Source organism: Typha angustifolia, chromosome 14 (assembly GCF_048772165.1).
Source record: "Typha angustifolia cultivar Huaian chromosome 14, ASM4877216v1, whole genome shotgun sequence".
NCBI classification, from domain to species: Eukaryota; Viridiplantae; Streptophyta; class Magnoliopsida; order Poales; family Typhaceae; genus Typha; species Typha angustifolia.
In genome coordinates, this window is record NC_133252.1 from 7859189 (window position 1) to 7887100 (window position 27912).

General features: G+C 35.6%; 1 protein-coding gene across 2 annotated transcripts; it reads right to left on the reverse strand.

The window, feature by feature from the left end:
• Positions 1-13522: 13522 nt before the first annotated feature.
• LOC140775565 (probable V-type proton ATPase subunit H) lies at positions 13523-27840 on the reverse strand. Of its 2 annotated transcripts, none has more exons than XM_073118943.1 (13): positions 27621-27840; positions 27153-27451; positions 24277-24328; positions 23026-23151; positions 22422-22524; positions 22281-22350; positions 21874-21939; positions 21672-21789; positions 21191-21352; positions 19477-19602; positions 19259-19384; positions 14565-14744; positions 13523-14210 (listed from the first exon to the last, which is right to left on the reverse strand). In XM_073118943.1, exons 3-13 carry the CDS (start codon positions 24304-24306, stop codon positions 13962-13964), a joined length of 1356 nt encoding a protein of 451 aa, XP_072975044.1. In that variant the 5' UTR covers positions 24307-24328; positions 27153-27451; positions 27621-27840; the 3' UTR covers positions 13523-13961. The 2 variants fall into 2 exon arrangements, with proteins under 2 accessions (XP_072975044.1, XP_072975043.1); XM_073118942.1 differs by having other exon boundaries at positions 24277-24352; positions 27621-27839.
• Between the last annotated feature and the right edge of the window lie 72 nt (positions 27841-27912).

Here is a 27912-nt window from a genome sequence, read left to right on the forward strand (position 1 = left end):
AGGCAAAAGAAAATAGGGTTACAGAACAACTAAACTACAGTGAGGAAAAGTATCAAGTACATAACTCAAGAACGACAAGAGATGGATAACGAAGGACAGCACAACAATTTAGAGAAAGGTTTAGAAGGCACAAGGAATACATTCCGTGAATGCATGAAGACCACTAGAAGAGTCATCACACAAACTTGTGAATCCTCATTTTTCTTATTGATCCCATGTTTTTCTGTTATGGAAAAATTTTAGTTGGCTCCCTCCTTTTTGCCTTAATTTTGTTTTGACCCCTCCTTTTTCTATCTATCTAAATCAGCCCCTATTTTTTACCTATCTAGTAAATCCCAATCGGTAGTAATCGTCACGAAGACTAACTAGGCTTTAGGTTAAACTAACTCACAATGCTCAAATTACTAGTATACTCTTAGATATTTGTTACGAACTAGATCCGGAATAATTTGGACATAAGAAAATTATAAAAATTTATATAGAGGTAGCCTCGAAAGTTAGGGTTCTAATGGATCTAGTATGAGAATCCGATGTCTAGGTAAAAAAATATTAATAATATAGTGGAGCAAGGTCAAATAAGGTAGAACGGTAATTAACCAACATTGCGGTGGTCGTCGGAGGCTGGCGGACAGCTAAGGGTGGTGGTGAACAACCATAAGGTAGGATAGTTGTTGGTAGAGGAAGATGGTTAGGGTTTGAAAGATTGCAATGCTTCTATGGCTATGATATACTCCTAAAAAAATAAAGGCGATCTAACGACTAAGGTAAAAGATAAAGACAAGATAATGAAATAACTTAATTCATTTCATGACTCCCTAAACCACACATAACTACTCTTATTTATAAGAGTAGAATCCTAGCAGATTGGATCCACATGTGAATTATTCGATTTATTTAAAATTTAAAATGATAAAATAAAGCTAACTAACTAACTTGACTCGACTCGACTTAATCCATGTGGTCGAATTGTAACAATCAACCACTCTTCCGACACCTTGTCCTCAAGATGACTAGTATGTAGGGGTGAAAACGGGTCGGATTTACTCCGACCCGACCCGCTATCCGACCCGACTCGGATCGAATTTGGATAAAAAATTTGTATCCGATTCGGATTCGAATTCGGATACCGATAGAATTTTTGAAAAAAATTCGGATACGGGTCGGATATATTTTTCAGATTCGGATACGGATATCGGATATCCGTTTACCTGCATATTTTTTTAAATGATTTACAGTTTTTAGTTTGCTTATTTAAATAGTAAGTATTAATATTATTACTAATAATGCGTTATATATTATTCATAGAGATTAATTTCTCTAATTTTATATATTTGACATACAAAAAAATTATTTATTGTAAAACTCTTAATAATTTTGTGTTAATTATATTTAAATAAAATATTTTAATTATTTTAATTTTAATCAATATCCGTTTAATATTCGATCCTTTATCCGAAAATTATCCATATCCGTTTAGTTAGGATATGGTTTTAAATTTTGTTATCCGTCCAATATCCATATCTGAATCCGTATCCGAACTAAAAATATGGATCCGGATATGGGTTGAGCACTATCTGATCCGTATCCGATCTGTTTTCACCCCTACTACTATGCGAGCTAGATCTTCCAATTTACGTCGTCCTCATAGGCTCACGGGTCTACATGCAGATACAACTCAATCTAATAGCGTGGGCCCACTAGTTTATTCCACCAGTTGTCCTTGAGCTTCAAGTCATGCTCATTGCCTCCCAACTGGTTCATGCAAGTTGATCAAACTAGATCACATAAATTTAGCACTCCTTAAGATATGTGCACTTCATCTCTCCCACTCAATAGCCAAAAAAAAAAAATCTAACCCTAGGGCTGAAATTAGATTTCGACTACAGAGCACCATTGTGGGCTGCATGGGCACCGACGATGGTTAGGCAAGGTTGTAGGCCACTACAGTCAACCTCCAGGTGGTTTTTGTGGTGGCGGAGCGGTGATGAGTGGCAATGGAAGCCAAATATCGAGCTCATGCTCAGGTGGCTGTAGCGGCGGCTATGGCGCCTCGTCGACGGGTCCCCCAACCCCCGGTAGCTATGATTGGTGGTAGTAGTCCCACTACCATGGAGCCCCAGTAGCAGCGAAGCCTGCAGAAGCCACCCTAACATGGCTTTGCTTAAGCAATATCACCGTGAGTGTGACCATCGGGTTTGGCAATGCAGTGGTTGCTGACGGCTACGATGGCCACCATAGTCTTGTAGTTGGCCAGTGGGAACCGATCATAGTTGCTAGTGGTCGTTGGAATGCCAGACCTGTGGCCATCTACCGTAGTTTTGTTGCAACAAGGAGGGTCGTCGATGGTGCTATTTCGGCCTCCTACAGCGACTGCTGCCGGCATGGCTTGGGTACGGGGTTTCCATGGAAGGGACTAGACGTGGCGATGGGGGCCGAGAGTGATTAGATGGCTGCCAATAGAAAGCTAGGGTTTTCCCCCCTAGCTCCCACCGCGGGTGGGGAAGATGACTCGAAGGCCATCTCTATCGGCTGCTCCGGCATCACGTTGGCGTCTACGAGGGTTTGCAACGTCGAAGGAGGGGTCAAGGCCGTAGTTTTGGCCGGCTTGCATTTTCTTGCCATAGGTGGTCGAATTCCAATGTGCCGATAGTACCGGTAGCATAGCTCGATGGAGGGCGACTAGTAGGGCCTCTATCAAGGCCTAGATCAAGTCCTTGATGGTGGTTTAGATCTCCCTTGAATTCTTCTTCGACTCGGTCAAAAATTCTTTAAAAATGCTTTTGCCCATGCTGGCAACTCGTTGTCGACAATTGCTAGTGGTAGAAGGGGCATTGGAGAAACTCTCATAGGAACGGAGATGAGTTCCTAGTCCTCCATAGTCGCTCCTTCCTCATTCGTCTTGGATCACGTGATAATAATTATCTGAGAAATGTCGGCTCTAATACCAATTGTTACAAACCAGATTTGAAACGATCTAGCCTTAGAAAAATTATGAAAATTTATATGGAGGTAGCCTTAGAAGTTAGGGTTCTCATAGATCTGGTTTCACGAGAATCTAAGTCTGGATGAAAAGATATTAATAATATAGTGGAGCAAGGTCAAATAGGGCAAAATAGTAATTAACTGACGTTGCGGAGGTCGTCGAATGATGGTCGACGGCCAAGGGCAGTGGTGAACAACTATAAGGTAGGGTGGCTATTGGTGGAGAAAAATGGCTAGGGTTTAGAAGATTGAAATGCTTCTATGGCTATGATCTACTTTTAGAAAAATAAAGGCGATCTAACGACTACGATAAAAGATAAAGACGAGATAATCAAATAACTTAAAGACAAGATAATGAAATAACTTAACTTAATCTTCATTCCATGACTCCCTAATCCACACATGACTACTCCTATGTATAAGAGTAGAGTCCTAGTAGAACGGATCCACATGCGAATTATCCGATTTATTTGAAATTTAAAACTATAAGATAAAACTAACTAATTAGCTTGACTCGACTCAACTTGATTCGATTTAACCCATGTGGTCGAATCGTAACAATATTCATATCTATACACGTTAGTAAACTCGACCCATTTACTAAAGTAAAATTAAACCCATCTTTCCCTAATCTCTCTTTCGAAAAACCCCATCTTTCTTCTCCAAAAATTCTGTCTTTCCCCAACCTCTATTCTAATCTCTCTTCCCAAATCCCTCTTTTAATCTCAAGATTTACCTAAGCATTTTTGAAAAGAGGCGAAGATATAGGATTTGGAGCAGCAACTCACCAAGTAGAGACAATAGGTATATTTCTACTCTATGAATTAAGAACAAGATATTCTCCCCTTGAGTAGTCGTACATTTGTTTGAGTCTTGTACAATCACTTTTCTTAGGTCTTTACCTATGTGCCATATGTTTACCCATATGTTTACTAGGTAAACTCACTACTACATTACAGCAGGTATGAAGAAGGACTGTGCATATTATATGTTTGTAGAAATGTCAAACAAAATTGCTATGTATATCATTCAATTGTTTACCTATTTGCAAGTTATTGAGCTTGTTATTTACTATATTTTTGTTAAATTCTTGTTATCATAATTATTAGCCCTAGTAATGTTTAGCATGATATGTATAATTTATTGCAGATAAAATTTCATAGAGGAAATTATAGTGAAGATCAAATTACATTATGGAGGTATATGAAAAATAAATGAGAGAACTCTACTTAGAGAATATAGTGGAGGGGGATTATCATATTTATTAGCCCTAGTAATGTTTAGCATGATATGTATAATTTATCACAAATATAGTTTGATAGAGAAAATTATAGTAAAAATAAAATTACATTATGGGAGTATATGGAAAATAAATGAGAGAACTCTACTTAGAGAATATAGCGAAGGATGTCAATATACATTTATAATAGATCGAGATTATGTGAATTTTACTAAACTCTGTCACTATATATTGGTCAAAGCTAATAATGGAGGGACATGTGATCAACCATCTATGCTACAAATCACCTACATTGCTTCAGTCCTTTATCACTTTGAATAATGATAATGATCTTCTGAAAATGTATAATAATTGTTTTTTATTAGTGTATATCAATATGTATGCTAATATAGGTGAAGATTATTGCAACAATGAGTAGGATGATCGATGTGAAAGAACAGAAGCTTCTTATAATCAAGATAACTATCTACTAGCGAAGACAAATGTACATGATATGTTTAATAATGATATGAAATTTTTGACTAGTATCACACACTTAGAATCTTCCATTGATATAGAAGATGACAGTGTATTAGAAGATGGTTTTCATGATAATTGCTCATCTTCAGATGATGAAGGATTTATCGATGGTTGTTGGTATAATATATAACAATGCCAACAAATTCAGAGATGCACTAAGAGATGCAATTACTCACTATTTTGAGACCATGTACATAAAGAATGAGTCTGACAAAATTATTGTTAAATGTGCACTACAAGGGTGCCCACCATAACGGCTACATACTTCTGCTGTGTTAGGTGGCACAATAATACAAGTCAAATCAATAAAAGGAGCACACACCTATGATGCAAGTAATATTCATGGTAATAAGATAGCAAAAACCAATTGAATAGTTAGAAAAATTATTAACTAGATATGGCTTAAGCTAAGTTAAAAATAAATGTGCTAAAAGAAAAGATAAATGATGCATATCATGTAGAATTGAGTTATGGTAAATTATGAAGGGGCACAAAAATTGCTTTGGAAAGAATATTTGTCAATATGGAGAGATTAATTCTAAAAATACCCATTACATAAAAAATTGTCTTAGAGGAGCCCAGGAAATAATAAAATTTGATATTAATGATATGGGAAATAGATTTCAAAGGTTCTTTGTATGTTTTAATGCTTCATTGACGATTTCAAAAAAATGTGCAGACCTTACTTGGGATTAGATTGATGCTATTTGATGAGTAAATACTTCAATGAGGTATTAGCAATGATAACTTAGGATGGTAATTTTAGAATTTTTTTGTGGCATATGTAGTGGTTAATGTGGAAATGGTTATAATTGAAAGTGGTTCATAGAAATTTATATCTTAACTTGTTAGTTCAACCACCAATTAGGCATTATCCAAGGAGTAGTCCAAAGAAAAAGAGAATTAAATAACCAAATGAGGAGCAATTTACATCTGGACTTTCTAGGCCTCTCAAAATATGAAAAAAATGTGGAGGGCGAGGGCATAATAGAAGAAGCTACAAAGAGCTTATTAATATCCTAGAATATGTTGAAGAAACTTCTATTATTACTATTTTATCAAGAGGAAGATCAACTACTTGAAGAAGTGATCATAATAGAGGTAATTCTAATGAAAATGGGCTGCAAAAGAAAATGTGAGAGAGTTGCTGGTAAGGTTTGTGGGAGAGTTTTTGTTAGAGCAATTCATACATTTGCAAGAAGCACTCAATAATTAAGGTATATTTAATTTAGTTGTAATGATCAATTTTGCTTCAGTCTATATGCTACTAGTTTACTTCTTTTATCTTGCATTTTAATTTCTTCCTTTATCTTTCTACTTGCTGCTAGTTTACAACATTTTATCTTATATTTTAATTTCTTCATTTACCTTTAATAGTAATAGGTGTATAAACTTAAGTGGAGACTGGACTAATATTATTTGAAGATATATAAATTTTACTTTTGAGCATATGATTGAAAGTCATAAGAATGTTTCCGATTTAATGAGAATGTTAAGTTGTTGATGAACTGAATATTGTAAATGAACAGAAGTGATTGAGAATTGTGTGCTTATAAACTGAATGTCACACAATTTCTATATTTGTTCTAAACAGCTAATTAATGAAACTTAGAGTTCAACTATAGGAATGTGTAATGTAAACTTTAGAGTTCATATTGTGAACCATAAAATCAAATATAATATCATTGCATAAGTTCACATTGTCAACCATAAAAGTAAATAAAATATCCTTGCACAAGTTCATATCGTCAACCATAAAAATAAATATAATATCCTTGCATAAGTTCACATTGTCAACCATAAAAGTAAATAAAATATTCTCGTATAAGTTTACATTGTCAACCATAAATGCAAATAAAATATTCTTCCACATATAAAGTCTAGACACAAGTTTGCATGAACTTCAATAAATAAAATTAACACAAGTTTAAAAGATATCAACATCCCAAAGTTAAAGAGAAACAAAACATCCAACTATCAAAACAATCCTCCTCGTTCAAGTACATCTGCAAAATAAATGAAACTAAATTAACTAACTTAAAACTAATATAAAAAAACTAGGTTAATTAACTTAAAATATAAAGTGAAAATACTTACAATGTGATTACTTCCCCTTTAATCTAGTAAACTTATTGATGGACCTAATAATTGTAAATCAGTAAGTTTAGCTTGTTCAACATCTTGAATAATTGATGCTACTTGTCCTATTGAGAAAAAAATATATTAAAAGTAGTAAACAATACTAATTTATAAAATGCTATCAAATATTATAATTATATATTTTCTTGTAGATCTTATCTGTTATGAAAATTTAGATGGTGGTAGCCTCATGAGTTAGGATTCTAATGGCTCTAGTTTTATTTAAATTGAAGGTCGAGATAAAAAGATATAAATAAAAGGGTGGAGCAAGGTCAGAATATGATAGAATGATAAATATTTGACATCGTGGCGATCGTCAGAGGGTGGCAGATGGCCAAAGGTGGAGGTGGATGACCGTAAGGTAGGGTGGCTGCTGAAGGAGATGGTGGCTAGGATTTAAAAGTTGAGATATGGTTTCTAACTTAGATTTACTCCTAGAAAAAAATAGACGGCTATGATTGAAAGTAATGCAAGGTAAATAATTCATTTTAGGCATAAACAACTAGGGCTGCACTCTACATATTTACAGAGGTTAGTCCTAAATCGACTTTTATTAGGATTTGCCTTACTAGCCTTCCTAATTCAACTAGCTCGTAATTCAACCAGAACTCTTGCTTTAAGGCAGCTAGGTCTCTTGCCTTAAGGGCTTTTCTAACTTAATTAGACTTGCATTGGTGGCTTACATAAGTATAAATTAATTAAAAGATAAATAAACTTGACTCAACCGACTCAGCTAACTTAACCCATATGATCGAGTCGTAATATTATCTAATCTTGAGTGCGTATTAAAGCTTTCACCAATTCGATATTTAACTTGCTACAATAAGCATCAACTACTTAGCCACCTGTACGAAATGCAGATTCATATACAACTATAGTGACTAGAATTGCCAATTCATCACAAGCAACTCGTGACAATATTCGATACTTAAAAAACTACCTTCTATTTTTCACCAAGATAATAAATCAAATTTACTATCATTAGGCTACCATAGAAGTAAGATATTCTCAATATATTAATCCAATCTATCTTAATAGATTATTGTTGATATTTTTTATTTAAAAATTGCTCCATATTTTCATCAACATTAAGATCAACCCTACCACTCTATAAAGCCTGACTATTATTTATATTCACATCTGGATTAGATAGAAAATAAATTTGGATGCATATTTATTATACAAATTCTTTATGACTTCATAAACTTTCTTAAGTTTCTTAACACTACCAAGAAGATAAATTTTGGGAAAGTAATACACCATTAGTTTTATCTTGTACTGAGAATCTAGAAATAAAGTCACAGTCAATATAAGATTGCATTGCTTCTAATATTTATCAAATTTCTCTTGCATTGATATTGCCATAGAAAGAACAAGTTTATCAAACCATTCTTTAATTTGCAACTGGATAAAACAAAATTTTTTAAAAACCAAGTTAGGTGTTGGATACAAAGTTCTTGAAAGCAATTCGGTCATCATATAAAAGGTTTTCAAGCATTTGCATAACACTGGAGCTTTCTCCTATTGCTCATTTATTAAACATGAAACAAATTTAATTGGATTAGCATAATAAAATCTCTTGAATGCATTGCTATAATATATAATATCTTTGAGATAGAATTCTATCTTATAGATACATCAATTGAAAGAGACTTATTTTGAGAAACTCCTCCCATTGCATTCTCTTACTCTTTTGCGAAAATCCTCTTATTGTAAAGGTGAATTCTGAAGAATTATAATGATATGACGAATATTCTTCACTTCATCTTTTACTTTTTTCAAACCATCTTGCACAACTAAATTAATAATATGTGTGACATAGCTAACATGAAGAAATATGTCATCACAAATAAAAGTGTTGTCCATTTAACTAAGTAGCCACATCTCTAACACAAATATTATTACACTATCATTATCTAAAGTTAATGAAATGAGCTTCATGCCAATATTCTAATTAATCATATAAAATGCTTGACATAGACTCAATTATATATGTCTTTCTTCTAAATACATAAAATTTATAATTTTTTTCTGTAATATTCTAGTCATTATTAAATAAATATAGCCCTTATCTGTCTAGAAGTCCAAAGATCCATGGTAGCACGCATACAATATGAAAGTAAAGTAAACATATCATATAAATACTTCTTTTGCTCAACATATAATTCTAAGATTTTTTTTAATAATAATCTATGACTTTGTTAGAAAAGTTAGCCGTAAAAATTTTATAAAGTCAATAAAATACTAATGCTCCATAATAAAAAAAAGATATTTATGCATCACTATTGCAATGATAAGTTTTGTTTAACTTATTTCCTTACTATATTTATATGATTCTAAAATTCCATCTTGTCCAACTTTTATAAGATTGAGTAATATTTGTCATCTATCTCTACTATGTTTATTTTTATAATGGTTTTTCAAATATGTCGTTCTCATAAAACTTTCCACACTAAATTGCTTTTAATAAGATTTACATATTGCTTTGCACTTTCTAACTGTTATTCCATCATTACTTCTATTTGTTCAACTTTTTCAAAATTATTTGAGATATCCAATGTCAACTTTTTTTTCTTTGTTCTATCATCATTAAGAATATTCGATGTCAACTTCTTTTTCTTTGTTCTATCATCATTAAAAATATTCAATGTCAACTTCTTTTTCTTTGTTCTATCATCATTAAAAACACTATTAGATGTGTCATCTTGAATTGATACATTTGTAGATACCATTGACTCCTAAACATAAACATTAAAACTAATTACAAGTAAAACGTTAAAGATAAAAACATGAAAGAGAGAGAGAAAAATATTCTTACCAGTCTAGCAATTGTTGGAAATTAACTACTCTTCCAAGTGAATTAGTGGTATGGATGATGAATTAAAGATAAAATTTTCTCTATTAAAATAAAATATATATATGAAAAGTATCATGACCAAGATCTATGAGTAGGAAACTATTTCGATTGAGTAAAGAGGCAAAGTTTTTGACATACATAAGGTCAATTATTTTGTGTAGCTAATTAATTTCACTTAATGAACTCTTCTTCTCTACCGTTGATACCTATCTATTTTCTTAAATGGAAATAGATGCTTATCAACATAGGCATGAAAAAAAAAATTTGCAATTCACATCCATTCCATTCCTCATGCAAAAATAAATTTGCTTGAGAGTAATCAAGTACAATAAAGATTATCATTTTTGAATAAATAAAGATTCATTTAGTAAGAACAGAAAAGCTCATTATCAAGAATAAAGTATTGCAAAAAGTCGATCAGTTTTTCATATTATAATTAAGCACAGTAATTGTCAACCTTAACCCAAATTTACTCATTAAAAGAATAACCATATCCAAATAACTGAAAATTAAGAAAAATAAGGAAAAAAAAAAGCACAGTGATATGCTGTGGCTTTCTTGTGTCTTTCTGATGAGCATACACTATGAAGGCATCTATGCTTGCTAGCTTGGATATTAACAAGCTAAGAAGACATCATGTAAATATTTATAGATTAACAATTTAGAGTAAGATTACAACAAGGCAAAGAAGTAAAGATGGCAATGCCAAGGGATATAGAGATATACTTATTGCTTCGAAACTAGAGCTAGACTAGAATCAAGCTATTGACTTAACAATCAAGCTACAAATGTAAATTGCATTAAGTTGGAAACAATCATACAGGTGGTGATCCAAAGAAATGATGGCAATAGGGGAGTTGAAGATGGTGATGGCAAAGGAGGAGTTGAAGACAGCGATGGCGACATAGGAGTTGAAGACGATGATGCTGATGGAGGAGGAGTTGAAGACAGTGATGTCGACGAAGGAGAAGTTGAAGACCGTGATGCCGAAGGAAAAGGAGTTGAAGAGATAATGGCAATAGAGGAGTTAAAGATGGTGATCGGCCGATTAGGTGATGGTGATGAGGGGTTTCATTAGAGGCAGTTATCGATATGGGAAAGTGATGGAGAGAGTTAGGTTAGAATCGATGAGCTGAGGATTGGGTAATGAGTTAGGGGTATTTATATTAGCAATTAGTTGGGTATCTATTATCTAGATTCGAATTTGAATACATTAGTTATACCTGTATTCATATCCGAATCCATATTTTCTAAAAAGACTATCCATATCTGGATCCGGATCTAAATATTAAATTAAAAGCCTATCTGTATCTGAATCTGAATTCGGATATTTAATTAAAAGCCTATCTGTATTGTATCCAAATCTGAATCGAATAAGCTTTTCTCATCCATGTCTGATCCGATTTGGAATGGGTAACAAGTTGGGTCAGTCTTAAATCGACTTGTTTTCACCCCTACCCACGGTAGAGATTAGTAAAGTATGATAAGCATTTTTGGTATTTTAGAAGTTATATTTTAAAAACCAAAAAATATTAAAAATTGTATTCCGTCATGTTCCGTCAGGTTAAAGCTAACCTAAGGGCCTTTTAAAGGCTTATAATAAAAGGTAGGGGTTGATATAGTCCGGCAGAAAAAAGAAGGGTCGAAACAAAAATAGCGGAAAATAGAGGGAGCAAAATAAAATTCTCCCTTCTATTTTTCATATAGCTTTGTTTATTGAAATTACCTTTATTTGCTTTACTTCGTCACAATTGGGCTCGTATTAAACTAAATTCCAAGAGATCCATCTTGATTGAAAGAGTTGAAACAATAGAGTTATGTTGTTGTTATTATTGGTGACATCAGTCTAATCAATTTTAAGTACTAACATTTGGCACTACATGCCTATTTTTAGAAAAAACTAAATTTCTCATTAATAACATTTAATTAGAAGATCAATATCATTGTTAGACACGATTTATATATTTGAAAGAAAATTTTGATTTGTGAATTTTTATTTTAATGAAAAGTCTATAGACTAGATTTTATTATATGTGAAAGTTATAGAAATCTAACGTGAATCGATCGAATCACATTAGGGCCATTGGACTCACCTAGCCAAGTTAGTTTTCTTAGCTTAGTGGATTTCTATCTTAGCTGAGTCAATTTTTATTTTAGCTTATTATGACTTAAGTTGTTTAATTAGTTGGTTGGGCCAAGTTGGTTAACCTCTTTTAAATATTGTGGAGTGCAAGGAGGTTAGGTATGAATCAATGAATTGATCTCCTTTGCTCTAGCCTCTCATTCTCCTCTCTCGTTCTCTCTACACACGGCAGTAGCCACCCCCAGCTTCACCACCTCAAACCTCATCTCTAACCAACCATGCTAGTCCCTTACGGGCGGCCCACTCCTTCCCTTTTTTCTATTCTCTCAACTGATGCTCTATCCATGTTCCACTACCACCATCACTATCGGTGCCACCCCGTCATTGCTGTCTTATCACCTCCATCTGACACTAAAGAATTTGCACCTCTACCCACATAATCCATAAATCAATTCAAGACCTCAACATATAGGTTTGTCCTTGCTGACCTTGTCACTATTCAAGCGATATCTCTAGGTCTAGCTAGCAAAAATATCTAATTTCAAGATGTTCCAATAGGTAGATCTTCTGGAATCGCCCTCGCAACTTCCACCCTACATTCTGTCCAAAATAATTGCAAATCAGATCGAGTTGCTTAGAAGGGAGTTTGTACCAAGTGGTACTAGAGCTTCTAGTCCTCGACGGGCTTCCCTACATGGCAATGACAAGATCTATGGCTTGGAGAAAAAAATAAGGTCTCCTAAAGGAGAAACCCAACCATAGCTGACTACCCACCCCTTCACTGACAGATGAAACCCACCACAGGGAGACGCCATAGTGACTCCTTTCAGCATTCCAATTGTTAACAACACCGATATAGACCTCCTCATCCAAGCTCCCATCACAAACACCATAGAGAATATCACCGTATTGAGGAGGATGAACGAGAAGCAAGATCAGACAATTGAGAACACAGATTGGTTGATGTCGGAGGGCTCCAACCATAGGGCGACACTAGAACCACCTCAAGCTCGAGTAGAGGCACCTCCACGACATGAAGCCCTGCTGCCCACACCTGTGGACCTCAAGCCTAAGCACGTGGCATCCTGGCATCCCTTGGACCAGCTATGGTGGAGCCAATTCATTGTCCGGCACCAAAAAGGTGCCAACCGACTAGCAGCTTGGCATGGCTTATGTTAAGGGAGAAAGATGTCAGCCGGGAGGAGCTTAGAGGCAAGGCCACCACCTTTCTCAGAGGAACTGTAGATAGTGTTAAAATCACCCACAGGCAAGAGGGTAAGAGCTGTTGGAGTGATAGAAGATGCGGGACCAAAGAGAGGCATTATCAGAGTGGCAAGTCACCATAGACCCCCCACCAAGGATCCAGCTTCTATCAGGATTAACATCATGGATGAGAGTATAAATGAAACTTTCATCAGCTTCCAACATCATGGATGTGAATTTATGCTGCATGTTTTTCATCTATTTATGTTGCAGATGCTACATTCCCAAGTATCCGTAGAAAATCACCGGTCATCAGATAAAAATTTGCGATTGCTTGCTTGTTGAATCCTATGAAATCACGCGAAAGAAAATAAGTGGTAGAAAAAGATGACACAAGAAATAATAGAAGTGAATCAGGCAAAACAAGCATATAGACCATACAAGTCCTCAGTCACGAGTTGCCCAAATATCAGGCAACATGTCAATAACATTATTGAAATAACAAAACAAGCAGTAAGATTTATTACATATAGGAAGAAATAGAACATAGTCATACACTAATCTGCGACTCATGGAAAACAAATAACCTCACAGGACGACAATTCTCATAAGTCTTTTCCTTCCCAGTTGCAATCCACAACTACAACTCAACAGCCAAGGATTTATTCTTTAGACTATCGACTTTGATATCATGGCATTTTTTGGATTCAAGATAAACATAAATACAAGCTTAATGCTGCAAAAGACAGACAGACATGGTACAAAGGAAAAGTGATAAACGAATAACCTCACAGGATGACAATTCTTAGAAGTCCTCTCCTTCCCACTTGTAATCCACGATTACTACTCAATAGCCAAGGCTTTATTTTTTAGGCTATAGTCTTTGATAGCATGGGCATTTTTTGGATCCAAGATGAACATACATACAAGCAACAAGCTTAAGACTGCAAAAGGCTGGCATACTTGGTACCAAGGAAAAGTCTCTGGACGCATAGAAGGGCATTCTTTCTCACTTCTGTATTTTCATGATTCATTAGCTTCATGACCCGCTCCTTTGCCTTGAGGTTTGAAACAACAATCCTCCCAGCAGGGTGGTACTGAATGAATTGAGATATGTCATAACAGGCAACGGCCAGTGCTGTTGGGTCGCTCGATGCATCAAGAATTGTCATAAGGACATGCAGAATCTGCGATAAACTTTTCATAAGGCTTGCATATTCAGAGAAATATCTGATGTAAACTAAAAGCTAGTAAATTATATGTGCTTGGGAACCCCAAGTTACTATAGACAAGAAAATCACATAGCAGACTCTTTATTAAGTAGTATACAGCAGTGTTGTGGAAGGTACTCCAGCCACTTAAGATAAAGCTAACAGTTAAATCATCAGTAAAAACAGTCGAAACCACCACGGTTTGCAGATATGCTAGGAGCCTATGCAGCTTGACTTCAAATATTCACAAGCATTTGGGGTCCTAGTCATGGTTCTACATTAGCCAGAATGGTCATAATTAAGATAACAGTCAGAGCTGCAGGGCAATACCTGGAAATCATTTTCTTCAAAGTTTGTGATGTTCTCACGCCAGAATCCTAGATCCTTGTGCATGGGGGACCAGTCAAGATGACCCAGAAGGACTTCTTGCTTATATTTCTCAAAGGAACTTAACCTTTTAATGTTCTCTTTCAGCCCTCCTTCTAGCTGATTCAATGCATCCATCAAATCCTATATATCATCAAAAGAACAATCAGAAACAAATGAGGAGCTGTAAGTCCAACTCTACTTGATTAAAAGAAAAAGCTTAAAAATAATAATAAATAAATAAACGATATGACAGTTCTTTCATCAGTTTAATAAAATAGAAAATTTGAAGTTTGAAAACTAATGCCACTTTTTGATTGTTTGAGGTGGCTCAAATCAGATACAGAATGACATGACTGAGACTGAATTGAAATAATAGAGTTTGTGTCATCTGTATATGGGCTAACATTTCTCCTTAATATTTCTCCCTTCTGACTAGGGGTGTAACTGAGGCGAGCTTGAGCCTGCTCTAATCAAACTTGAATTAAAACTAATTTCAAGTCTAGATTTGTGATCATGCTTGAATTAAAATAATTTCAATTTGAACCAATTTCTAGTCAATTTCAAACTCAAGCCTAAACAAGCTCATCAATTAATAATTTTAAGTCTTACTAATTCAAGCCATTTTCGAGCTAAGTTAGTTTAAATTGATTTAGGCTTGAATCAAGATAGAAATAAAGTATAATGTTACACACTAGATCTGGAGCGATATAAATATGAGAATCTTGTGAAAATTTAGGTGGTGATAATCTCGCAAAATAGGATTCTAATGACTTTGGTTTCACGTCAATCAAATGTCTAGATGAAAAAAAAATATTAATAAAATAATAGAGCAAAGTCAAAATAGGACAAAACGATGAATAACCGACGTTATGGCGGACGGCTATGAGTGGTGGTGGACGACCGTAAAGTAGAGTAGCTGCTAGTGGAAAAAAGTAGCTAAGATTTGGAATATAGGAATGCTTCTACGGCTATGATCTACTCCTATAAAGATAAAAATAATTTAGCATCTAATGACTATAGTAAAAGATAAAGACAAAATTAATAATTTGGCTAAACTCAGATTCAATCCATGATCGATGATTTCCACTTTATTTTATAAGAGTAAAAATTCTAGCAGATCGGATCCACCTGCAAATTATCCGATTTATTTAAAATTTAAAATAATAAGATAAAGTTAACTAACTAACTAACTCAAGTTGACTCACTTGACTCAACCAAAATAACTCGACTCCTTGATCGAATCATAACAATCCACCACGCTTTCGATACCTTGTCCTCAAGGTGACTAGCACGCAAGATGGATATTTTAGTTTACGTCGTGCTCATAGGCCCACGAGTCTGCATACAGATACGGCTCAGTCCAATGACGCGGGCCCACCAATTCGTTCCACTAGTCGTCCTCAAGCTTGTATTCAGGATCGATTCATGCATATAAGTCCCAAACTAGTTCACACTAGGTGCACTTCATCTCTTCCATAGGATTGCCATAACCTTAACCCTAGGGCTGAAATTGGATTTCGCCCTAAAGGCACCGCTGTGGGCTGTATAGGCATTGACGGCGATTGAGCAAGGTTATGGACCGCCGATAGTCGACCTCCAGGTGGTCCTTGAGCCGGTAGAGCGACAGCGAGCATGGTCGAAGCCCATTATCAAGCTTAGGCTCGGGTTGAAGCAACGGTTTCCCCAACCTCCGACAGGTACGGTTGGTGGCTGTTGTCCCACTGCCATGGAACCGAGGTCGCGCCTAGGCCTACGAAATCCACCCCGACGTGGCCTCTCTCGATCAATAATGCTGCAAGTGTGGCAGTCAGGTTTAACCATGCGGTAGTCTCCGATGGCTGCGGTGGCCACCATTGGGTGGCAGTCGGCTTGAGGAGGCCAACCGTGGTCATCGGTGGTCACTGGAATGCCGGACCCGCAACCACCAACCGCAAGTTTGCTGCAACCTAAATTATCGTCGTTAGCGGTCTTCTAGCCGGTGCCGACGCAAACAGCGGCCTAGGCTCAATTGCGGGTGGTTCGAGAAAGGTGATGGACGTGAAGTTCAGTGCCGATAGAGGCTGGATCGCCGATGGTGGGAAGCTAGGATTTTCGGCCCTAGCTCCCACCATGGGTGGGGAAAATGACCCCACGACCACTAGTGCGGGCAAAGCCGACGTGGCAGCAACGTCTCAATAGAGGCTGGATCGCCGATGGTGGGAAGCTAGGATTTTCGGCCCTAGCTCCCACCATGGGTGGGGAAGATGACCCCACGGCCACTAGTGCGGGCAAAGCCGACGTGGCAGCAACGTCTCAGAGGCTCTACGGCGGTTGGGGGGGCTCCACCGAGGCCGGAGGAGAGGTCGAGGTCGCAGCTTGGGCCAACTAGTTCCCTCTATCACGGCTTGGATCGTTCATGCCACGAGGGCCAGTTTCGGCCATGGCCAAGGGTACTGGTGGTGTAGGTCAGTAGACGGCGCTAGTAGTCTCTATCAAAGCCTAAATCAAGTCCTTGAGGGCGATTTGAATCTCCTTCAATGATTCTCTCAACAAGTCGACGGATCCATCAAAGCCTTAGCCCACGCGACGGGTGTTGAACGGCCAAAGATAATGGTGGACGACTCGATTATTTTGACAACCCTACTTCTGCCCTTACAGACATGTAAATTAGATGTATCATAAAAAAAATTCTAAGTTAGCATAGCAACCAAATGATAGAGAAACTGGCACATAATAGTTCGCACTGGCTACAATGCAGATAAGCCAAAGAGTTGGTAGAGATAGCATTTATAGTTACAAATGTGCTTACTGTCTTTAAGAAGATTTAGTGCAATGATTTCCAACTTACTCTGGAAGTAGGTGTTTTATATGTATCTACAATTTTTCTCTGAGATGAAAATTGAATCAAAAGATTATGTGCAGAAAATTATATGTCATCAAATCATCAAGTGCAAATTTGCCAATGAAGAACAAATACTTGAAGTCTTGAACTACGAATAGTAAATGGAAGGAAATACAGAGTAAAGAGGGAATAATAGAAGAATATAAGGTTTGACCTGAAAGAACTGAGATAAAAAAGAGGGGATACAGACAGTTCAATTTGGATCTCTTTTTCTTTTACAGGTAGATTTGTCGCTTGCAACAAAGTTGCAGGCAGACAATGAAATCAGGAGTAAATAGAAGGAAGTGGAACTGGTCGCTTGCTGCATCTACCTACCTATCTGTTAATCCATCTTGAAGTCCTTCCCAAGACCAACAGAGGCACATACACACTGTTTTTTCTTTTATACACTTCCCAATCCATGCAACATTCTTTCTCCAAACATGTGGTAAGAGATAAAGATCAGGTGAATGTGAGCTGTATGTGGAATGGCACAAAGAAGAATTGGTGTTGCACTCCAGCTAGATCATTATATCCATCAATGCAGCCAACCAAGGGGAGCCATTATTCCTTTTGTAAACAAGTCCTCTCATATAAATAGGATAAAGACCATGTTCTTCTTAAGCCTAAAAACATAGTACACCTTTCTTAATCAAGGTTTGAAAAATCAAAATCGGGATCAAGAGGCCTTCCAAAAAAACAATATGTATCGGCAGTATCGACCAAATCGATTGCTCGGATCATATCAGACTACTTTTAGTTACATAAGATTTTTAATATTATTTTAAAATGAAAAAAGAATTTCTAAATTTTTAAAAAATAAGAAAATTTAGAAAATAATAATTACTAATATATGAAGCCTAAAGTTTTAAAAAAAGTGATAACTTACTTAGAACTGCTGCAACGAAAGAGAGAGAGAGTGGAAGAAACGAAAAGAAAAAAAAATTTGCCATAGTGAAGGAGGAGAGAGAAGAAAAAAAATACCATGAAGAAATAAAAGAGAAATAAAATAAAAAAATCACATAGGTTGTCGAAGTTGGATCTGCATCGGTGGAGATTGCTAGAGCGGCATTTGTGCGTCGGAGAAGCAATAGCTATGGTAAGGAGAGAGAAAAATAGAGAAAGAGAGAAAGAGAGAATGATCGAGAAATAGTGGAAAAGGATCGACTGATCCCAATCAATCCAGATCGGACGATCCTTCAAACCATGTTCTCAACTAATAGTTTTGGAATTCCTTAAGCTGGGAGCTAATTATCAACTCACCCTTCAATGCCTAAAAGACAAGAAAGTGTTATGTTTGTACTAATACACTTATACCCGGTGCTAATATCCAAAAATAACTCTCAACATCCTAAAAGTAATGCAAGACATAGTTACAAAGTAAGCTAATTAGAGCATAATCAAGGTATCGCCTTTGGAATAAGAATCAGATACTTAAAAAAATGATATATATCGGTCATATCAGTTGTAGCAGTCTTCCATTTCAGCAATACAAATTAGGATCGACCAATACTTCAATCCATGAGCATGATATCACTAAAACATGAAATAAATGCATCATAGAATGCACATTATAGGTTCTCTCATGTAATTTTCTTGCAGAAGACAAAGGATAAACTGAATTCTTTGCAAAGGATAAAGTGATACAGTTTACCTAGTTAATATTTTGGTGAAAAGATAAAATTCTCTGCTCTATAAGAAAAGCTAAAATTTTATTCATAATCAAATAAGAATAATATTTTCATGCCCCAATTTTAAAAACTATATATAAGGTGAAAAGATGCCAAAATATCACCTCATCACTCCATGCCTGAACTTTTAAATTTTGGACTATTTGTGGCAATCCGAGATCTATCATTTGAGCCGCAAATGCGCCTTTAGGTAGCAAATTTCGGAAGGTCAATACAACAACTCTCACAACCTTCATTCAATATATGCAATACAATAGCAATGTTAAATATCATTAAATTTAGGATATAAGGTACAAACAAGAAAATATAAATAAACTCTCACCTTCTCTTTAGTGGATCCTTTTACAACCTCTACAAGTCTTGGCATGACCCTAGTAGTGGCCAAGTAGTCAACTGCAGCATCATAATATGACAAGAGCCAAACGCAGAGGCAAGTTTCATACAGAAGCTGCAAACAGAAAAGGAGGGAAAACATGAATATTGAAAGTGTATCAGATAATTTAGGAACTCTATAATTATCATCATATAAAAACATACTAAGTTATGCCAGACCTACGTATTTGTGACACCTCAACATTTAAAAAGTTACGGAGCAAGCGTAAAAGCAAAAGCAACTATATAGCTAGATTTCAATTTCTTCCTCAGTCATTGAAGAAACATCTCCATCAGCACTCATGCAGTTCAGGTTTGACTTCCTACTAATCATATAATGTCAATGTGACTAATATCTAATCATAAGTAACTTCTAGATTGCCATATAACTTCTGTATGTAAATGCTTACTCCAAGAAAATGTGATGTTGTTCCAGTTCAAATTAGAACGAGTGTTCCTAAGCATCAGTGAAAAGTCTTAACTTTCCGAAAATAGAGTGCCTTTTTAAATCTTTGAAACTTGAAAGGCTGAAACTAAAAGTCCATTAAACACTAACAAGTTAAACATTTTAGACATAACCAAGGGAGTTTGCAAATTAGACCCAAAAAAATGTTGTTATTCAAGATTCATTCGACCGCCAAATTGATACTCCAGCCACAAAGCATTGGTACTATGAATCTCATGTGGTGTTCAATTTTCCTTTGGGTGTGTTTGATTGATGAGAAGTAGGGAAAGAAAATTATGAAAGTGAGTAAGTAATCATAATTTAGCAGTGTTTGGTAAAAATTAGAAAAAATGAGTAGTATTACAATTAATAATAGCATACAGTATATAAAAAGAATTCACTTCCCACTCTATTTTCTTCATTCAAACACCATAAAGTAATGGATTTCTTAAAAATTGTCATTTTTATTCTCTACTTTTCATCAACCAAACACACCCTTTGCAACAAGTGTGGGGGAATTAATGCAGGATTCGTAGGGTGGTGCAAGTTACATAGAATGTAGCCATGATGCAGCACAATTGATGGAGCCCATTGGGGTCGTGTATCAAGGGAACATTCTAGATACTCAACAATGTAGACTCAACTTGATAAATGATACAATGGTGATATTTGAAATCCCAAAAAACTTGATTAAACTACATGGTTTTAACAAAAGCAAGCCTCATTATTAGAAGAAATCTGCAATGGGAATCATTTAGTTCTAAATGATGTGAAAAAACTTAAGTACAGAAAAATAGAATAGATAGACATTTGTTATAGTGGAAAACAAATGAATTATCAGCACCATCTGTATGGGAGTCTCCCTTTGCTAACAGTACCAAGTATCAACCAAGTCAACATCAAACTACATGAAGATTGGCACAGCAAAAGAACAATAATCTTCAAGCTTAATCCTCATAAGCTACTGCTTTACAATTACAAAAGAAAATTGCCCAACTATAAGGCATACTGCAGGAAAAAAAATTCTTGCTTGTCTGGCTACATTTTACTATGCTGTGAGCTGAAAAAGAGGGCTAACTACTAATAAATATAGGCATAAGAAAGAAGTAGCATGATTTACAAATATGAGAAGTTCATCACTTAGTTCGACCTGAATATTAATATCATTAACATATAGGAATGCGATAAAACTAAGCTTCATAAGGAACTAAATTCTCACCTGAATGGATTGCTGGGTGGATGCAGGGGATATTAATGGAATTAGCAATTTTACACCATCTGCTTGGACAAACGAAGATCTAACAGGTAGTTCTCTTAGCAAAGTGGCCAGACAATTTATAGCTGTTGGGACAGAACGATTCGGATGAGATGGATTTTTCAACTGCAAAATAATGTGATTTTGTTAAAAGGAGAACAAAATTCAAAGTAATGTTCATATCTTCATTTAACTACAAATTTGACAGTTGCTAACAATATTGTTGAAAGCTCTCCATCCATATTGTTGTCAACTTTACCAACAATATTCACACTGCTGATTGCGTATCACGTAAAAGCATAAACAAGAACAAAAAATCAGCAAAGGTATAACCTACAAGTCTACAAACTAGTTCATACATTTGAAACATTTAGTTGTCTATGGCTATAACCATGGAAAAGTAAGCATCGGTTTGTATATCAACTTGCATCCTGAAAATTCAAACCTGAGAACATAGCCACTCGACAAGGCCTTTTAGCACATCACCAATGCTTGTAGACTTGCTCTTTGAATATGAAGATTCTCCATTCGGAGTCATACCATTCTGAACATTAGGCCGCACACTATAAGCATCAAGCAGTACAGATCAGATATTCTGTTAATCAAGTATATCTGGCATATCAATTTGTCCAGAGACTAAGAAGCACCTCACTATCAGAGACAAAATTTTACAGCTTTTTTCTTGTATGAACCAGTTGCCTTTCCAAAGCAATCTGAAAATGGATATTTTACTGTCAGTTACTCGAAATAAATGGCAAGATATATCTGACTACACTGAATTACCATGCAACAAAATAATAAGCTTGGATGAAGTGTAGAAATGCTAAATGAACTCATAAATAACCATAACCATTTATCGGATACTAGATGCTAGATCATTAAAACGGCATCAGAAGGAGGTGATCAAATTACTCAAGAAATATGAATAAGAGTGTAAAAAATTTGTTATAATGGCTCAAAAGTATAAGAAATAAATATCTTTCCTATGACCAAGCTATGCAACAACCTACTTTAAAAATGATAACACAAGGAAGCAAAAGGAATAAAAGCTTAACTTAAGAAAGGCTCGTAAGTATCTTCACCCAAAGATTTGTCATGAAAGATTCTAGCCCGTTTGGGATTTGCTGCAAAAGAGACATATTCAAGTTTGTTTGTAATATATTACTTGTAATCAACTTTCTGTACCATTTCTAACCTGTCAGAAATTCATCAATAAGTGCGAGCACATATTCCACTGTTTCCTCCTTAGAAATGTCCCGTAAGATGTTCACAAAAACCCGAACATAAGCTGGCCCATCCTGTAATATATGAACTTGAAGTAACCACCATATCCAAGTGTCTGATAATGGCATGGGTTTATGCAACTCAAAAGCACAATTTACATATCAATATGCTCAAAATCTAAATAAACTAACTTTGCTACTCTAACTTGGACAATAACAAATTTTAATCATTTTGCAGATCAATGGTTAACCTTCTCAACTTGTAATAGTTCCATTCACAGAAAAGATGAATTCACAAGATGGTCTACAGTCTAGATAGTGGAGAATAAACAATTTAAGAAGCATTTACATTACAGAATTTCATGTAGTAGATCAGAACCAACTATGATAAATTAATTTATGAGCTTACAATAAATTAAGCTATTGATAATTTCATACTTTAGAAAGTAAAAAATAATTGCAGAGTTGCAATAACAGGGGGAGTAAAAAAATCCATAGAAAATAACAAATCTGATATAACGCGGAAAATTGACATCTTTTTTCAGAAATCACGATGCAAATAATTAACCAACTCACATCATCAAGCAAAGCAGCTCTCTGGCTTTCAGTTCTGTTGTCGTAGCGCCTTAACAGCTGGAGACATGTTCCAGTGATGAGCTTAGTTGACATATAAGTCTCCCATGGTATGTCGCGCTTGAGGACCTAGAAACATGTACAATAAGGCATTAAAACCAAAGATAATAATTACGGGTCACAGAAGTTGACCCGACACGGTAACCTAACATTTTAAAGGGTCTGGGTTTAGTTTAATCGAGTTCCGGTCATAAATGGGTCAACTTGTCTATCCCGATTATTAAACAGGTTGTATTCATATTTATTATCTCAACCTATTTAACATATTTATGACTTGACCCGACTAATTTGTTTATAACATAAAAAAACTTGTTTATATCTCGAAAAAAATTTATTTATAATCTGAATAACTTATATAAATTTCAAAAACCTGTGCCACCTGTTATAGATAGACTCGTATAACCCATTTAATAGACAAGTCATATTCGTATAAAAACTCTGACCCATTTAACAAATGAATTGTGTTTGTGTTTATAATATCATGACCCAACCCAACTACCACCCCTAGATATAATATGTTTCATTACCTTATACTCCAAAACTTCTAGCTACCTTCATCAAGTAGAACAAGGGAACTAAGCATATGAAAATGATGCACCATAATTTGATTAAAAATTAGATTAACGCCTTATAGGCACCATATATCATAATTCTTTCTCATGATGCTATCTCGAACTAGTAACTCTTTTTGAAACTTTAGCCCTAGGACAGGAGTAATGGACGGTCCTACGCACAAACAACAGCAGCACCGGCTCTACATCTATTTTCTTTTAACTCTTCTAGCCTTTTCTTTTTTAATTTTGTCATTTGCTTGAATTTGATATGACATATTACTAATTACATAGTTGTGATTTAGTTTAATAGATGAAACAATATATTGGAAAAATATTTAGCCTTAAGACCCACGCTGGGTTCATTGCGCACCCAATCAATAGGTTTGATGAAACCTCTTGGTTGCCATGTACATGCATGCACTTTTTAGAAAGATTCCATAGATGAACTACAAGCATGTCCAATAAAGGTCACAAGTATGCTTGCCATCACCTACTAACTACTAAAATATTCCAAAATCAAACATTCGATGATGCCAAAATTCTACCTTAAATCGATAATCACAAAATAAGATGCAAGATAAGAAGAACTAGGCATTACAACCAAATAAAACAATAACGACAATTTGATTAAATCACCAACCTGTTCCGTTGTGAGCTCGGCACGATCCATCAAGGTCAAACCCTTCGACTCCCTTCAAAATCAAACACCTTGAGATCTACAAACCATCAAATAACCCACTTAAAGTTCGACTTTACAACACAAGCATCACGAAGATGATAGCACAACAAAAAACAAAATCCAAAAACAAAATCCAAACAAAGATAGAAATAAACAAAAAAGAGTACGATCTTTCTTGATCAAGTGCCCGACTCAAATTAAGGCTCACTATGTTATGAACCAGATTTTGACCAATCTGGATGTAAAAAAATTATGATATTTTGTGGAAGATAGTCTCTAAAGCTAGGATTGTAATGGTCTTAGTTTCACGTAAATTCAAGGTCTGGATGAAAAGTTAAAAATAAAATAGAGAAAGGTCAAAATGATGCATAATAGTAATTATCCCACGTTGCAGCGATTATCGAATGGGTGGTGGTTGACAGCCGTAGAGTATGGTGGCTCGTGGAGAATATTGGTGGCTAAGATTTGGAAGTTTGAGAGATTCTATGGCTACGATCTACTCTTACGAAGATAGAAACAATCTAACGACTGAAATAAAAGATAAAGATGAGATAATAAAATAACTAAACTCAATAATTAATTCCACGATGATAATCAACTTAGGACCACTCCTATTTATAGGAGTAAACTCCTAGCAAATCGAATCCACATATGGATTATCCGCTTCATTCAAAATTTAAAGTAATAAGATGAATCTAACTAACTCAATTTGACTTGACTTGACTTAACTAACTTGACTAACTTAATCCACATGTCGGATCGTATCACATTGCTTGCCGGGGATTTAAGAAACCACAAAAGTTGGAATTGTGAAAAGAAAGAGATCTATCAAGGAGAGGGAGAAAATTTTAATAGGTTAAGATATGAGGGAAGAGAGGAAAGTAGGTTGAAAACGGATTGCATAATGCTCAACCCATAATAGGGTCCATATTTTTGCTATGAGTACGGATTTGAATATGGATATTAGACGGATAGAAATATTTAAGACCATCCAAACTAAAAGAATATGGATATAGATTGGATAAGGATCGGATCTTAAACGGCTATGAATACGAATCAGATCTTACCAAGATACGAATTTCGAATATGAACTAGATCATTCAACAATATAGGCATCAGATAAGGATGCATTCATTAGTGCGACAATTTGGATTTGGTTTGAATATAAGTTTCATCTTTGTTATAATTTCTAGATTCCATCAAGTTTGTAAGCCAAATTTTTCAATAAACAACAAGTTTTTAGTCAAATTCGGTCCCTAATCATGTCATTGAATCAAGGGTTCAACCTTATCAGTCAACATTGATAATAGACATGATCAAGATGACTAAATTCAAAGCTCATTGGAAACATCAAGATCATTGGTAGGGGTGGAAACGGTTAGTATAAAAATATTATAGTGCTCAACCCACATCTAAATCTATATTTTTGCTCCGGATATAGATTCAAATACAGATATTGGACGGATAGAAAAATTTAAAAACCATATCCTAACTAAAGGAATATGAATATTTTTTTGGATACGTCGGATACTAAATGGATACGAATACAAATCGAATCTTAATCGGATACAAATACAAAACGAACCTATTATTACCATCTATATATAAGAGAAAAAACTCACAAAATCAACTAATCAATTCATGTCATTAACTATGTCCTTTTATAAGCTGCCATCCTTTTCCTCCTTGGATACCTTTTGTCTCCACAAGTGTAGTTTAAATGACTAAATATCAGGAAAAAATAGTAAATTCTCCTTAATTAACATTATTATCCTTATTCTCAATTTGATATTTAATTAGCAATTATCATTGCTCTGTAAAAAACTAAAATGTTCTTGGATCATTTACACCAAAAACCAAAATTACTTTTTATTTTGCCAGAGCACTCTTTTTTATTATCTACAGAATATGTAAAATGCTTTGATTAGATTTGCAAAGTAAACTTATGAACAAATGCCTAACTTGGTTTACAAAGAGTCGACAAGCATTAAAGTAGAATGGCATATGCTAGCTCACATATGGTTTTTAAAAGGAGAAAATTATAAAGACTCCACCTAAAAATAGAACTAGGGATTTGCTTTAAGGATGTGGTGAGAGAATGGGCACTTAATAAGAAGGCCAAGCAAATTGATGAGGGAATCAAAAAAGAATTGTCAGGAAAGAAGAAAGAAATCACCAATCGAATGTGGCATAAACCTTTTCAACGGTAAGCTGAGTCAACCAAAGCCAATTCATTCTCTACTAGATTTTCTTCCTTTGCTCCATTAGATTCTGTTAATGGAGATCAACTGCATTTGTACCTCATAAAAATGCAAACAAGCAGCAAAGGCAAGCCACCTTGATGTTTAGAATTATTTCTATCAAATGAAATGCAAACTGCAGTGGATGGAATTAGCATGACAGACTGAAAAATAGCAAGACTTGATCTATATGGGTTAATTAGAACGAACTGTCGGAGTCGTCGGATCGTCAAACTGTCGGCGTCTTGAAGAGTCTTGAAGGCGGTCGGAATCATTGGAGAGAGTGAGGGAAAGAGATGGGGATGGGTTTTGATTGTGGCGGATGACGGTCGATGATGGTGAATAGAGATTGGGGCTCCCCCTTCACCGATAATTAAAAATAAAAAATAAAAAACGAACGCGCCGTGGACAGGCTCTCAAAACTCAAACCCTCAAAACTCATACCCTAAAAACGAAAAAAAAAAAAAAAAACCAAATCGCAACCTACCTCAGAAAGAGGATAGACCAGCACCTTCTTGTACTAATAACTCAAGATTCTCAAGCGATGAAAAGAAGAAAATGCGATCTCTTCGTATCTACCAAAACTACAATACATACCTATCAAGAAACGAGTAGATCCACGAGAACTTGGTCGATGTCAACTATTGAAGAAGATCCAAGACCACGACGGCCGGAGTCGAGGGAGACTACGGATCAACGACGAGAGTTGGTGTAGGATCGTGGAGGAAAGAGTCGACGAGGGCTCGAGGTGGAGTGCCGTGCCAACGTGCCGGCGTGCTTCTCAACAAGCGGCGTGCCGATGTGCCGATGTGCGTATGTGCGGAGGTGGAGACTTCTTTGGTTACACTTCTTTGCTTCTCAAGTTGAAATCAATCTCTTCCCAGGTTTAAATCCCTCTTTTCTCCACCCAAAAGAAAATTCCAATTTAGAAATCATCAATTATCAAACAAAAATCAACCAAGAAAAATAAGAACAAAACAGATCAAGGACAGACAAAAAGATCAGATGTTCTTTTGAGAAAAATGGAAAATAAGATATGGCTATCCGGGAGAAGAAGAAGAAGACCTTTTTTGGAGGCGGGACGGACGGGTGAAGAGGGAGAGTCGCCGGAGAAAGATAGAGGCGGCAACCGGCGAGTAAAGAGAGATAGTCGTCGGAGAGATGGAGGTGATCCAATCAAGGAAAGGGAGTGAATTTAATTAGTTAAGATATGAGAGAGGAGAGGGAAGGGAATGACATGGGAATAACGGTGTACGTCTCTCACCAGACATCCATGAAACTGTGTGGTGATCCAATCGGGCTCGTTCACGTGATTCACGGCTTACATGATCTCCTCAGCCACAGCTACATACGAAGG